This window comes from Rhipicephalus microplus, chromosome 8 (genome assembly GCF_043290135.1).
Source record: "Rhipicephalus microplus isolate Deutch F79 chromosome 8, USDA_Rmic, whole genome shotgun sequence".
NCBI lineage: Eukaryota > Metazoa > Arthropoda > Arachnida > Ixodida > Ixodidae > Rhipicephalus > Rhipicephalus microplus.
The window spans coordinates 93,034,363-93,050,074 of NC_134707.1; the positions used below are offsets into that span (position 1 = coordinate 93,034,363).

General features: G+C 44.7%; 1 protein-coding gene across 1 annotated transcript in view; it reads left to right on the forward strand.

The window, feature by feature from the left end:
- The first annotated feature begins 711 nt into the window (after nucleotides 1–711).
- The window catches only part of LOC142768318 (uncharacterized), a 45,229-nt gene continuing 30,228 nt past the window's right edge, over nucleotides 712–15,712 (forward strand). The window contains exon 1 of the mRNA XM_075870287.1: nucleotides 712–778. Coding sequence (XP_075726402.1) covers nucleotides 712–778 — 67 coding nt within the window. The remainder of the gene's footprint in view (nucleotides 779–15,712) is intronic.

A 15,712-nucleotide genomic window follows, 5' to 3' on the forward strand; every position in this document is an offset into this window, starting at 1 on the left:
CATCAAAAACCATGACTTGGTTAGGGGCCGTGCTGTCGTGGACAATTCCAGAGCAATTTTGACATGAGGAATTTTTCTTAACACGCACCTCATGCTCGTGCCTTGTGGTGAACGTGGTAGCTTAATGTGGCTGCACTGATCTTCTAAAAGCTCAGCTGGAAACACACGCCTTCATAAGGAAGCCATTCTACAACTCAGTGTAGAGCTTTACGATATCAGAACGCCAACATTCTCTGGCAGCAGCCTTAGTCAGCATTGCCTGTGTATTCTTAGCCAATAACAAATATGCAAGATCGGTCAACTTTATGCAGTCGTGGCAGTCCAATTTGTGAGTAGCAGCTACGGCGAGGTTGTTTATTTTCGTAGTTTTGCCACGAACTACGAATCTACGGTGTTATTTCCTAAGCGATTTCCTGTGTAGCACTCTCACAAACTTACTGGTAACATTACTACAAAGCATTCTTATGCATTATCAAAATGTACATTAGCAAGTTTGAAATAATGTTTGCAGAGTATTCATTGAACCAGTTAAGACCATGTTTACATGTCTGTCAGCATATAGGTTAGACATTAACCATTTATTACTTGCCTCGAACGAATTACTTTCGTCATACATCTTTTTATGACGTGTAAATGTTTCGATGTACTTATTAAGTAAGCAAACTTCCATGCAGTGAAGGTGATCGCCGAGAAATCTTACTGGCAACCCTAATGTGTGTCAACCTGGTGGCCATGATCAGCCTTGTGGCTCTCTTCGTCATGGGTTCCAGCAATATTGGTGAGCAACGCTTCTTCGTGGCACACTCTCGGAGCATGCGACACGTGTGAACTCTGCGCCATTTCAATACGTTTTGAGAATGTTCAATAAACGCAGCTGATAGGTAGCCCAGTCACCATAGAACACGCGAGGGAAACATTTTAGTGTGGAACATTGAATTGATTGTGTACATAGTTTTCAAAATTGGATAGGAATGTTCAGCTGTTCTTGCTACAGGTGACAATGTTGCAATTTTTTATTGAGCTACACATCTTGAAATGACGCCAAACAGATGTACAAATGATGAACGCTCAGATATATGCTGAAGAGTAGCAGATGTCTATTTAACCAGTTGTTTATACTTGCGCAACGTTGCCGACTGTAAAATGCCTGTTAGCAACACCAGAAGCTGATATGAAGCGCTGATCCTCGCGAAGATACTGGACAAGGACACTGCTACATAAATCAACTTCAGCGCGTCGCAACTAATCCCAATTGACGTTAACCCGACGTGACGGCTGTGTCAAAGAAGTACATACGTAATGTTTATTAAATTTGGTAGGCAGCACTGCAACCACAATTGACGTTTCACAAAGATTAGCGCCTATTTGAAAAGTAGTTCCGAGACATGGCGTAGCTCAGTGGTAAAATGCTTCATTTCCTCGCAGAATTCTTGTGTTCGATTCCAGCTGGGACTCTGATATTTATTCTTTGCATTCGTGGGGTCGATGCTACCCGTTCGTTGGTATGGGCCACTGTGTGGTGGGAAGCATTTGACGAAGTACGCGACAGGGTTGTGACATTGTTCATCTCTTGATCAATGCGTCATATTCGTTAAACCATTTTTCACTTCCATGTAAATTTTGCTTCAAGCCAAGATAAGGCGATGACCACGAGAGCACGCACACATAAACGGCAAGATAGATAGATAGATAGATAGATAGATAGATAGATAGATGGATAGATGGAGGGATAGATAGATAGATTGATTGATTGATTGATTGATTGATTGATTGATTGATTGATTGATAGATAGATAGATAGATAGATAGATAGATAGATAGATAGATAGATAGATAGATAGATAGATAGATAGATAGATAGATAGATGATAGGCTCAATGTCGCTAAAATTCCCTGAAAATGGTTAGCATTTCAAAAAATTCACAGACCTCACGTGCAGTCGTACAGTGGGAATCGATGACATGCGAAGCATAAATAAAAATGTTGATATCTCACTTTAAAATCAGCATAATGTTACGAGGTGGAGGTAACTTACGCCGTACATGACTTCCGTGTGATTATTATTACGTTTAAATGCGTCGTTTGCCTTCTTCATTTATTTTCGTCACGTGAAAGGAAATTTAGTATAAGTCAAGCTAGCGAAACAGCCGCGAGCACGCTATGAGCATGGTATGTTGGCCTGTTCTTACATGACATGCGTGTCAAGATTATCATGGCTGTACTAGTCATATATTTTGTCCTTCATTAAAGTTACATAACACCAAATCTGGTATATGTGGAGCTAGCAAAACGCCCGCGAGTGCATCATGAACGGGCCCACTCCATTGTAGCGTTGACGCGCGCGCACGCTGGGCACAGCGACGCAACGTTAGCGAATCGCGAGCACTCTATAGTCTGACGCCAGGCGTGACCAGCGTCCGTCGGCGCGGCCTAACGGCAACCGGTGTTAAGTGCGACATGCTGCATTTTTCACCGCTGCATCACCAGAGAACACTGCGTCCACCTCTTATCGCGATTAAGGGACCCCGGACGCGCTGCGACGCGTATGCGTCAACGCAGCGTGGCACGCGCCTGCGAGTATATGGCAGGACCGGCGCCTGGCGTGGCAACGCCGGCATTACGCGACGAAATGAACGCCGGCGAGCACGCGCACCGCATCACCTCGGAGTGACTGGCGCCTTGACTGTGGCATGTAGTCATGTTCTCACATGACACGCATCTCTTGATTATCATGTTTGCACCATTCACATACCTTCGTCATCCATTGGCGTCGCGTAATACCAAATTTGGCATATGTAGAGCTAGCTCAACGACCACAAGATCATCATGAGTGTGGCATGTAGTCATGTTGCTACCTTAAACGCATGTCGTAATTATCATGTTTGGATGTGTCGTTTACCTTTCTCGTGCGTTCGAGTCGCGTAATACCGAGTTTGGTACTTATGAAGCTAGCGAAACGGCCACGAGCGCATCATGAGCGTAGCATGTAGTCATGTTGTTACCGGACACGCATCGCATGTTTATCATGTTTGCACCAGTATCATACCTTTGTCATTCATTCACGTCGTGTACTACGAACTTTCATGTAAGTGAAGCTTCCGAAACAGCCACCAGTGCTTCATAAGCGTGGCATGTAGCTACGTTGTTACATGAAACTCATCGCGTGACTATCTTGTTTGCATCAGTCACATACCTTCGTCATCCATTCGCGTACTGTAATACCAATTTTGGTATATGTGACGCTATCGAAACGGCCGTGAGCGCATGATGACCTCAGCAAAGTAGTCATGTTGTTACATTACACGCATTTCATGATTTTCTAGTTAGTGTGTGTAACTTGTGTTCGCCATGTAATCATGCCGTACCATACCGGTTTTGCAACTCTTCATGTGAATGGAATCATCATAACAGCTGCAGGAGCATGAAATGCAAAGCATGACTTTTATGACAAGTAGGTCATCATTTGCATGTTATGACTTGTAAAATATGTTTTTCATACAATCATGTTATTTCATACGAAGTTTGGTATCGATACCATTATCGAAACGGCTAGGAGAGCTAAATGTCCTAGGCGGCTAGATAGATAAATAGATAGATAGATAGATAGATAGATAGATAGATAGATAGATAGATAGATAGATAGATAGATAGATAGATAGATAGATAGATAGATAGATAGATAGATAGATAGATAGATAGATAGATAGATAGATAGATACACTAAAAGTCGCCCAAGTTCGCCTGAAAATTCTTCGCATTAAAAAAATGGCCGTGTATTCGAGTGCTTCACAGCGAAGGACGTCGAAAGGTGAAGGTCTTCTGTCTGTAGGGGCTGTGTCAGATATAGGCGCTGTCTGACCGTAATATCAAGGATCGCAATATTTTAAGCGCGAAGCTCCTTAAAGTGGCACGCGTTCGTCCCTCGTCGCAGTCGTAGTGCGTAACCAGTCTTATGTTTTGATCTGCAAGGTGGTGCTGGTGGGAGATTTTTCCTGTGCGTTGTTGAACAATAAAAAATGCGCAGTGTGCGCGTTACCTAAAAGCCGAATTCTCTTCTCTCTCATTCCCCATTAGCAGCCATTAACATGAACCTTGAGCACTATCTGACAAGAAAAGGTTGCTACGTTATACTCGCTGCGCGTAACCTTCTTGGAATTAGAAAGGTTTAGCGAGCGTTGGGTCGCGGTGCCATGAATACAGTGAACTAGTATTTGCCATGAACTCGAGGTGGTTAAAGGTAAAAGTAGCCATTAAGCGCAAGCCATAAGAAAGTAAGCGTGTGCTGACTCTCGTTTTGTCCTTGGAATGCCCGCTGGATGGAGATGCTTCTATATGCGCAATATATGATGAAAAGATGCGAGATGGTGGTACTTGGAGTGTTGACTAGATGGGCGAACGGACACACAGACAGATGCATGGACGAACGCCAAATGGCTGCACGGACGGATAGATGCATGAATGGACTCAGGGGCGGATGCATGGACGAACGCAGGGACGGACGCACGAACAGACGCACGCACGGATGGGCGGATGGACGGTCAACAGACGGGTGCATGGACAGACGAAAGCGAGAACGAATGGACGAACGGATGCTACGCCCCACTCTCCATCGCCCACCCCGTGGATATGCTGCCATTTTTAAAAACACAGAGCAACTGTTAGATAACAGCACCCTGTCGTTTTAGCGAAGCGTAAGAAACACGGGCGTTTTCATAAATATTGTCGCATTGTAAGCGCAGCGTAATTATTACTGTGCTCATTGGGATTTCGCATCTGCGCATTTTCTTAATTAAGAAACACACTACTTATCACTAACGTATTGATGTTGCGCCTCAATTATGCGATATAAATTCTTTTTGAAAGACAATGTTTACAAGAATGAGCGCAGCTACTAGACCAAGATAATTGGGCTTCGAGCATGGGTGTCAACATTCACCGAGTGGACGAATCATTCGGCACGCACCATCTGATAGATAGATGAATAGTCAGACAGACAGCAAGACAGACTAAAATTTTCACGTTGAAGTATGCTCAAGGTGACGATCAGTGCTTACGAACGGAAGTGTCTCTTTTTGCTCTTGTTATCTTACTCCCTGCGTACCTTCCAACGCGCCCCTTAGTACGAAAATAGAAATAAAGAGCTTCAAATATGCGCTCCACTGCTCTTATACTTGACGTGTTCAGAAAAGATGTGAGGGTTAATTTGCGGGGAAAAAAGACTCGATGAAGCTATTCCTTGTCTACTTGAAAAGGTGTTGCGCCTCACTTTTAAACAAAATGCTTACGCAGAACAATGATGCACTCAAAGTGAACATTCTTAGAGTTATCTTTGACAACTGTAACCTAATATTCATCATCTGACTATTTTATTGAATAAATAATATTCTTTGGCAACAATGACAATGTACCCTACGAAAGTGCATTGAACATAATTTTTTGCATTTTTTGTTTTAAACAGCTGTGTAGTAATCATGAAAAAAGTGAAAGTAACTTAACTGGACAAATAAACTTTGTGATAGTGCGAACTGAGTCCACAGCCTTCAAATCAAACTACGTGCGTGTGGCTCTGTAGATATGCTATCGCTGCAATGCCTCCCTCCCCCTATGATACACACAAGGCGTTAATTCCCTGTGTGCATCCAAATGATATTAACTAGCACCACTGCTGGCGAATAAAGTGTATGCGAAGTCTCCTGTCGTTTTTTTTTTACATGGCATTATGTACCACATGATATACTTGTTCTGTGTTGTCTGAAGATTTCTGTAGTTTTTTGTACCAACAGCATTATATAGTGGTACTACTGTGCCTTCCTCGTATGCGTATTACTGCCCTTGGTGCGTTACGAGTTAAATTATGTGCATTGTTTATGCTGACAGGAATGTTATTTTGGTATTGTACTTCCTGAATTGTATTAGGAACACGTTTTATTCGAGGACAAATTTATGTTCTGGGGTATGTTACAAAAACAAGAATTTAAAAGCGAGCAGCTGAAAAATATGTCCTTGTATGCACTCAAAGGGCATTGAGTGTGCTGGGAAGATACCCTCGCTGTGACATTACAAAAGTAAGTAAATTGATCAAAGAATACGTTTTCATTGATCGATGTCCTAATGTAGCAAACAGATAGCAGTGTGAATAAAGTGATTTTTTTTCAATTGTGGTGTAGTAAAGATAAGTTGAAAGAAATAGTGCGCTTTTGCAACTGAAACTTAAGACAACCAAACTCGTCCAATTAAAGTTCTTGATTCAGGCGTAAAAAGAGGAAGCAGTTCGTTCGTGTCTTTTGTTTGCTAGTTTGAAAAGTTTTCTAGGATTCTGCATGGTGTGATTCACAGAATTGAGAATACCCGAGACTGGAGCAGGTGTTAGATTCCTGCCTCTTTTGTCACAGGTAAGGGTGATGCGGGAGACGCCGTCACAGATGAACTCGACGAACTGAAGCGAACCACAAAATTCGAAGAAACTGTCTCAACAACGCCACGAATGGGAGGAAGTTCAAGGGTCACGGTACAGCCAATGTTCACTGCAACGCCTACAGGTTAGTGCACTTTTTTATCTTACGGGGTAAGTGATACAGTGAAAAATAGCATGCATAGTTACTGTACAAAACTGAGTACAGCTATGCGCAACTTCTCTAGCGCATATTATGAGCCAACCCTTAACTACTGAAGACTGAAGAGTGTATGTTCTCAAATCACAATCAGTAGTGCTTAAATCAATCACCCGCAAACACTGAAGCTATCTCAAGACTTTGCAGGAAGCCGGGCCATAATAAGCCTGGTATAAAAAAATAAAGAAATGAATTTGTACAACTCACCAAAAGTTTGCTTTCATAAGCCCAAGAGGCAACCTAAAGTGAATCATTGCGTTTTCGTTTTGGGGCGAAGCACCTCTTAATTTAACCTCATCATGCGTCACCTGTAACCGAGAGGAGAAGAGACAAGAAAGAAAAGAAGGCAGTATCTCTCGAACAGTAGAATAGACTGGGCTGTCTTATTGAAGTGCATTCGAACTGCAATAGAGTGAGGATAATCTAGACGGTGCTGTGCCGCTACTTTTCGACTGGCTGCTGCGCGGGCTTTGTCGGGGTACGGGGAGAACGAGTGCCTTTCTCTATCTCCTGAATAGCCGTTGTATGTGGTTTATCGTTGGCGGGGCATGTACGAAGTAGAGTGTCGGGCACGTTCACGACGCTTGCGCTCGGCTTCCATGGCTCTCGTCTCGTCGGTGTTACCCACGCGCCGTCTGCATTCTCGAACGTGATCGGACGCATGAATGAATGCACGGACAAAAGGGCATGCACGGACGGAAGGATGGACGGACTCTTTGCCCCACTCATCATCAATAATTCTATGTATAATATGCTGTGATTTTTAAGTGCGCTCTATGTATAATATGCTGTGATTTTTTAAGTGTACACATTTAGCAAGTCATGGCACAAAAAATGAAATACATGAAACTAATATGGCGAACCTCTGGCCTAATTTCGCATAGTTACAATATAGGCCCATAATGTTGTGCTTTCTGGCTCCCAAAACATGCATCCGAAGTCATATAAGAATCGGATGGTTATTGGAATTCATACATAAAACTTTATGGCCGTTATTTGACACAATGAGTTCAATATTATAAAAAACGTATAGTAGGTTTACTATTCTGAACAGGTCAAAGGACATCACATGGGTACCCATTTCGTGAAGCTTCCACTGTACCTTTCGCCAAAGCGTCAATGTCACCAATAGAGTTGACTGTTTGAATAGAAATTTTGTGCTTTGACATTGAAGCATAGTGAGAGCGCAACAGAATACGACACACAAAAAGAGACAGATGAGAACATGTGAAAAGTACCAAGTGGTAGTTTGCGCCTGTCCTCATCTGTCTGTGTGTGCCGGGTTTCGATGGGCTCTCATTACGGTTTCAATAACGCAAATGTTTGAGGTACGCATATAGATGATATCCGGCAGAAATAATACTTGGCTAGTAGTTCACATACTCAATGTTGAATATGAACATTTTCTTTAGCCGCGCTTTTTCTGCCTGCGTTCGTTTGTTTCTGCATTGAACGTAGCCACGTAGTGACGTACCACCGCACCAGCGCCGACGCAGGGTGAGGAGCTTCTGTTCATCCACTTGTTGAAGCGGAGGCACCCTCTCTCGCAGACCGCTGCAGTCAGCCCTATGTGAGCGAAACGTTTTCGTGATCAGTTGATTAATGCGATTACATTTTGCCTATTCCTTTCAAAAAATAAGCCGTGTATGTGCGGGATTTCGGGAAGGACGATAATATCCTGTATGGATAGAGAGAATAAAACGCTCAATTTGCGTTCTACACAAGACGTATGTATGGCAAGTGCTGCGTGAAATTTGTCGCCAAGTGGGGGGTAATGTGAAGAAATCAAATTTTTTTAGAACGAAGAGCTACTGCTAAGTGACAGCAGCATGCTGATTTAGCGAGAGATACTGTATATGCTCCCTACGGGAGAGTCGCGCGTAGGTTCGCCATTATGTTCAATAGCCGTGCAGTGAAGCCACTCATCATGCTCGCAGGAGAAAAATACGGCATGAAGTTGCGGCGTGGGCGGCGTGCCACAGACTTATTCGCGCGCGCTGAGCAAGATGCACTGTTGCAGTAAGGCGGTATATTGCTGTACGTAGCGAAAACCTTTGAGGCCCATGTGTTCAAATTTAGGTGAACGTTAAAAAAACCCTGGTGGCAGGAATTTTTGGAGCCATCCACTACGGCGTCTCGCATGATTATATAGTGGTATTGGGAGGCTAAACTCAAGCAATAAATCAATGAGGTGAAAATGAATAAAAGGTAACTCATTCGTATTGACGTCGCAGCGTGACTTTTACAGCAGACGTACGATGCACTATGTTCCTGCAATGACACTTTTGCGACTGCCTGGTTCATTTTCAACCCGCTAGATGGCGCCAGCTGTACAGTCTGTTGGGTGTTCACATGTTTGTGGCTTCGATGTTCTAGCCATTGTGGCTTTGATAATCCTGCTGAAACAATGTAATCACTATTGGCGCTCACACTTTGGCCTATATATGGACACAAAGTATGGAATAACCGCAACGCGGGTATCACAAGTTTTCAGGAATGAAGGGGGATTTGAAAAAAAAAAGCGCCGCAAACGTAAAGCCTACCCTGCGGGTAGTTTACGTTTAGGAAAGGTTTACGTTCTGTAAAGACCCGCGCATGCGCAGATTATATCCGGTACCTTGATAACACAAGTTTATTACGTACAAGATAAAAGTCCCTAATGATGGTCTCGATGAGACAGAAGTCAGTGTGGGCAGAGAACGCGGGGACGCCATGCCATCATGACGGAAAGATGGCTTCGCCGCTGAATATGTCATTTGACGCCATTTTGCACCACGTGACAGCGCTCGCCGAATAGCGGCATGAGCAGCGGAACAAAAAAGTACGCGAACTCTGCTACCTGAATATAGCAGAGTTTTGCGCTTCTAGATCAGTATTTTTTAGTTTTAGCGAAGGGAGGGAAATATCCGCTTTGTCGTTCAGAGCATCACATGGCCAGCGCAGTGTAATAAACAGTGCGATGTTTAGAATAACATATCTATAAACTTTCTAAACAAATAAATGCTCCACACAATACTTCCGTTTTGATGTTGTGCCTGAAACATGCGTGGTGTGAGCTTTTTGTTCACAATGTTAAAAAAAGGTAAAGCAGTTATCAAAGCAGGTTATAGGTGGACCTTAAGCATGGGCTTAAACTTTCGCCGGGTCGCTGAATTGTTGGTCACGGACACGAACAGACAAAACGTCTAAAGTTCGCGAGTGAAAATATGCCAAGAAACACTGCCGTCTTTGATATACAGTTTGAATTTTTAGACCTGGTTCGTTCATTTAAAGCACAGTTTAAACACAGCGAGCCTGGTTATGACCTCAAGCGCTTTATATTAGTTGGAATTCCACCGCATGAGATTTATGAATGAACTGCAATCTGGGCCCTTGATGTGCTGCCCATTGTTTAAATATAATGTTTTCCATTCCTTAAAGTTTATTGGTGCTGTTATTTTACACATTCACGTTCGCTATAGGCCCTATCGCTGTTTATAAACACGGGTGCTGGATGATTTCAGGTTCTGTGTGCTGGCATGGCCTAGTAGTATTGGTGAGGAACGAAGCCTTAACGAGTGCCCAGTTCATTTTCAAGAGTTTTCTCTCTGTGCATGGTCAAGTGTTTCAAATACACTTTCTTTTAAGCTGGATATAACATTATAAGGGTTAGTTCCTAAGTTTGAGCGTCTCCTTTTTACCTGAAAGTGGAAAAAGAGTGTTTCCTTACTCCAGCACAACTTTAAACACAACATTTCTCCTTCGGTGTTAAAGAATAATAAATGAAGTGACCGCAAGTTTCTTGGGCAAAAACACGCATGGCTGCTATCACTCTGATGAAACCAACCGAAAAGGCGAATTGTCATCGCAGGCAAGAACCACTTCCTGGCCGTTTTCAAGGATGAACATTGTTTGCAGCAAATAACCATGCATATGTTAGCAAGGAAGCTCCTATATCTTTCTCGAAGGCGTATTCAAAGCTTTTTATAAATCGCCTAATTTTATTACAAGCATTCGCGATGTCAGAGGTGGCGCCTAACGTCAACCTAGGATAAATAGGAAGAAACAACTTGGCATGATTTGTGCGGGGTATAGTGGGAGTGGGTTTATTACTGATATTGTGAGGAACTGGTTTATTCAGACAGGCTCGAGCTAAATCACGCTGGTGATGATATTTTCAGGTGAAGAAGATGTACAGGTGATGATGATATCAAAGAGAATAAAGAGTCATTCGCTTGTCGCGCTCACACTAATTCCCCGCGTGGTGAAAGCGGCCGCCTGGTCGCTTGACAGTATTATGAAATACGTCGCGCATAAGGCTTTAAACGAGATACGTGCACTATCTCTGTTCCTCGGCAACGATGATCAGGACTAGCGCTAAGAGGAGAAACGCGGTAATTGACAGGAGATGTGTGTTCGACCACCGTGTACGGCCCAATGAAGCGACTGATGAATTTGTCGCATAGGCTGGGGACGCGCAGTGGAGTCCATAGAAGAACTTCGTCACCAGGGGAAAAACTCACAACACGGTGAGACGAGTCGTAGCGAGATTTTCGAGTGTCTTGAGAGAGGCCGGTGTTAACACGGGCCTGGTGATGGCAGTGTGCGAGACGAGATAGGAATTCTTCAGAGAAAGGAGCCGTCGAGGGTGCAGGGGCCGAAAGGAAAGAGACATACAGAGCGAAACTCGGCGAGCGACCATGGACGAGAAAAAATGGAGAAAAGCCGGTAGTGCGTTCAGCAGCCGTATTATAGGCGAATGTCACGAAGGGTAGAATTGCATCCGAGTTCGTGTGGTTTAGGTGAATGTACATGGCGATGATGTCCGATAGGGTCCGATGAAACCGTTCAGTCAATCCGTTGGTCTGCGAGTGGTAGCTAGAAGTGGTCTTGTGAACAGTGTTCGAGGCACGCAAAACTTGCTCGACAATGGAAGAGAGGACGACTTTGCCACAATCACTCAGAAAAATGCGTGGAGCTCCATGACGCAAAAAGATGTGGCGAAGAAAGAAATCGGTGATCTCAATGGCAGTCTCAGATGGTATAGAAGCTGTTTCTGCGTAGCGGGTAAGGTGGTCAACGGCCGTGACAATCAAGCGATTCCCATTGGATGATATAAGAAGAGGGCCATACAAGTCGATTCCAACGACTTCAAAAGGCGAGGTGGGACAAGGAAGAGGTTGCATTAAGCCAGCCGGAGCAGTTGTCGGTCGTTTTCGTCGTTGGCAATGGACACAGGAGGCAACGTACTAAGCGACGGCTGAAGAAAGGCCAGGCCAAAACTACGACTTAGTATTTTGGCGTAAGTCTTGTGATAGCCTAGATGAGCGGCGGTTGGATCATCATGAAAGGCTTCCAGAACTTCACGTTGCAGAGAACGTGGGATGAAGGGTACCCACTTGTTGCCATCGATGTGGTAAATGTAGCGACATAAAGCATCACTGACAAGCTTGAAGTGTTTAAGTTGTCAATGGAGTCTGGTGTTTGGAGGAGTAGTACAGCCGGTCAAGCGGTCAACAATGATACGGCAGTATGGGTCGACACGTTGTTGTGAAAGAAGGACGGATAGGGTGGCAGGCGATGAACTTAGCGCTGCGATTGCAGAGGTGCTGTCGTTTTGGAGTATCGATGGGGAGTGGCTTCCGCTGGGCAAAGGACAGCGTGATAGATCACCAGCATCTTGATGCTTCTTCCCAGATCTGTAGGCGACATCGAAATCCTAATCCTGCATGCAAAGCGCCCGGCGACCTAGGCGACCTGATAAGTTTTTCAGCGATGAAAGCCAGCATAAGGCGCTATGGTCGGTCACGACGGTAAAATGACGGCCGTGAAGATATGGTCGGAATCTTTGCACTGCCCAAACAACAGCAAGGCATCCTGCTCGGTGATAGTGTAGTTCTTTTCTGGAGCGGTAAGAGCACGATTTGCGTAAGCAACGATGCGTTCGCGTGAGTTTTTGTCACGCTGTAAGAGTACCGCACCAAGACCATGACTACTTGCGTAGGTGTGAAGGATGGTGGGTGCGGTGGAATCGAAGTGGCACAGTACCGGATCCGACGTGAGGGCTTGCTTCAATGCCGTGAAAGCGCTTTTGCAGTCTTCGGACCAAATGAAGGGGACGTTCCTTGCGAGGAGTTGATGGAGCGGAGACGCAAGTTCCGCGAAGCTGCGTATGAAGCACCGGAAGTAAAAAGATAACCCAAGAAAGCTGTGCAGGTCCTTTTGACGTAGTGGACGAGGAAAATCGAGGACAGCGGCAAGCTTCTCGGTGTCGGGCCGAATTCCTTCTTTGCTGACAAGGTGACTGAGAACCTTGATTTTCTTGCTAGCAAAGGTACATTTCTTGGTGTTAAGCTGTAGACCGGCTTTTGCAAGGCGTGTGAGGACGTCGTCAAGACGTTGTAGATGCTTCGAGAACGTGGATGAAAACACGACTATGTCATTGAGATAGCACAGACAAGTTTTCCATTTCAATTTTTCTTCGTTCAGCGAACTGGGAGCGCAGAGAAAAACACAAAGGACGAAGCGAGGAACCACACAACACGAGCGCTCGTGTTGTTTTGAGCGCTCGTGTTGTGTGGTTCCTCGCTTCGTCCTTTGTGTTTTTCTCTGCGCTCCCAGTTCGCTGAACGAAGAAAAATGAATTACCAACTGGCCCACATTTTGATCCTTTTCCATTTCAAACCACGCAGTACGCCGTCTATCATGCGTTCGAAGGTGGCGGGCGCATTACAGAGTCCAAAAGGTATCACGTTGGACTCGTACAACCCATCTGGCGTTGAAAAGGCGGTCTTCTCTTCATCAGACTCCGGCATTGGTATCTGCCAGTAGCCTGACCTAAGGTCGAGGCTAGGAAAATACTCTGCGCCCTGTAATGAACCAGTGCATTGTCAAACCGAGGGAGGGGATAAACATCCTCGCGCGTTATTTTATTTAGCGCACGGTAATCGACGCAGAAACGCACTGTCCCATCTTTCTCTTGAACGAGAACAACTGGGGATGACCAGGGACTCGAGGAAGGACGTATGATGTTGCGTCGTAACATGTATGAGACGTTTTCTTTGATGATCTTGCGTTCTGCCTGAGACGCGATATGGACGCCGATGTACAATACGAGAGCCATCAGTCTGGATGCTGTGAGTAGCGGTGGTAGTCATGCTGAGGGCGGGCGAGTTCACGTCAAATAGAGAACGGTGTCTATTGAACAGCGCGAGCAAATCTTCAGTTTGATCAGGTGTTATGTCATTGCTTATTGTTGCCGACACAGGTGTGGCAGAGGCATTTAATGGCAGTGATTGTGACTTCAGAACATCGTTGTGGTTGTTGTTCGGGAGAGTAACAATCGCAACAGGCTCCCTGTCGACCGCTCAAGATCCTGTTGAGCCACAGGGGAGCAGTACACACTCGGGCGTTTGATTTATGGCAGTTAGGTACGTAGACCCATCGAAGAAGCGAATAAGCCCTGGTGTGATCACAATGCCCCTACGTAGGGTATGACCGTAAGGGAGAATTAGTACGCCACCATCCACAATGTCGGTGCAATTAACACTTATAGTTTCTTCGATGTTCTTCTGGAAAAAAGCCGCGTTGCTCGTCTTGTTGTCGCCTTCGACAAAACCAAGCGATATGTCCTTGATAGCCGCAGTAGTAACAGATTGGTCGACGTGGGCGCTGAGGTGCGTAGTAAGATGGTGCACGCACTGGCGGTGATAACGAAGCCAGAGGCGTATGGTATGCTGTTGTAGGCACAGAAACGGTGGGTGCGGCAGAGAGCGTGGCAACTTGGGCGTACGTGCGCGTCTGGCGGACGCAAGAACTGTTGGAACACGTCGGACGCGATGCGAAGGCGATCTCTTGTTTAATCAGGTCTCGCAAGCTATCTTTTTCTCTTTGATATCATCATCACCTGTACATCTTCTTCATCTGAAAATATCGTCACTTTACTTTTACCCATTACCTGTGACAATATAGTAGCTTTTCAGAGTTCCGGCTCATCGTTAATCCATGCACCTCATGTGGCATGCTTACACTCGCAGTAAAGTACGCAATACAGGTTACTGAGATGCTTGCAATGAGCAAAGCCAGGTGAAATTGAGTGAAGGTTTAAATAATGTATATATCCGTAACAACAAAGAAGTAATGACAAATATTAACTAAAGGTTGCTAAAAAAGTCACAGAATCTTCGCAAAGTCAACGATAATGAGTGGGGTGAAGCTTCGTGGGCTCTCAGCTCAACATCTGCCAGTCTTTGTGCGAGTTTCACCGTCACCTCTCACATCCGTCTGTCTGTCCGTTTGTCTGTCCGTCTGCCGTCTGTCCGTCCAAGCGCCAACTATCGCTTTCATAACACACTAACTCCACAGGCAACACGCGCCGGCATGCCATCTAGTGATCAATTGACGTACTGTCAAAGCACAGAACTAAAAGGAACCCAGATGACACCACCAGTAATGAGAAAAAAAGTCAGGAAAGCTTTAGAGGAAATGCAAGTAGGTAAAGCTGCTGTTGATCATCAGGTAAGATCCGATCTGCTGAAAGGCGGAGAACAGATTGTGTTAGAAAAACTAGCCACACTGTTTAAGAAGTGTCTCTGACGGAGAGGGTGCTAGATTCTTGAAAGAAGGCTAACATAACCTCAACACAAAAGATAAGAGATCACAACGACTTGAATGCAGTTCGATCAGTTTGCTGTCCGTTGTATATAAGCTATTTACAATGGCAATTGCTAACAAAATTAAAACATCATTAGAATTCAATCAACCAACGGGACAAGCAGGATTTAGAACGGCCTACACAGCAACTAACCGCATTCATACTATCACTCAGATAATGAAGAAATGCTCAGAATAGAGCCAGCCACTATGCATAGCCTCGATAGATTACGAGAAAGCATCTGATTCAGTAGAAAAATCTGCAGTCTTGCAGACACAGCGAAATTGGGGTGTTGACGAAGCAAATATAAATATCCTGGAAGTAATCTACAGATGATCAACTTTCATCATAGTACCTTATAAAGAAAGGGACAAAATACCAATCAAGAAGAGTGTGTTTTATTGATATGTGGGCTTTAGCGTCCCAAAACCACCATATGAATATGAGAGACGCAGTAGTGGAGGGCTCC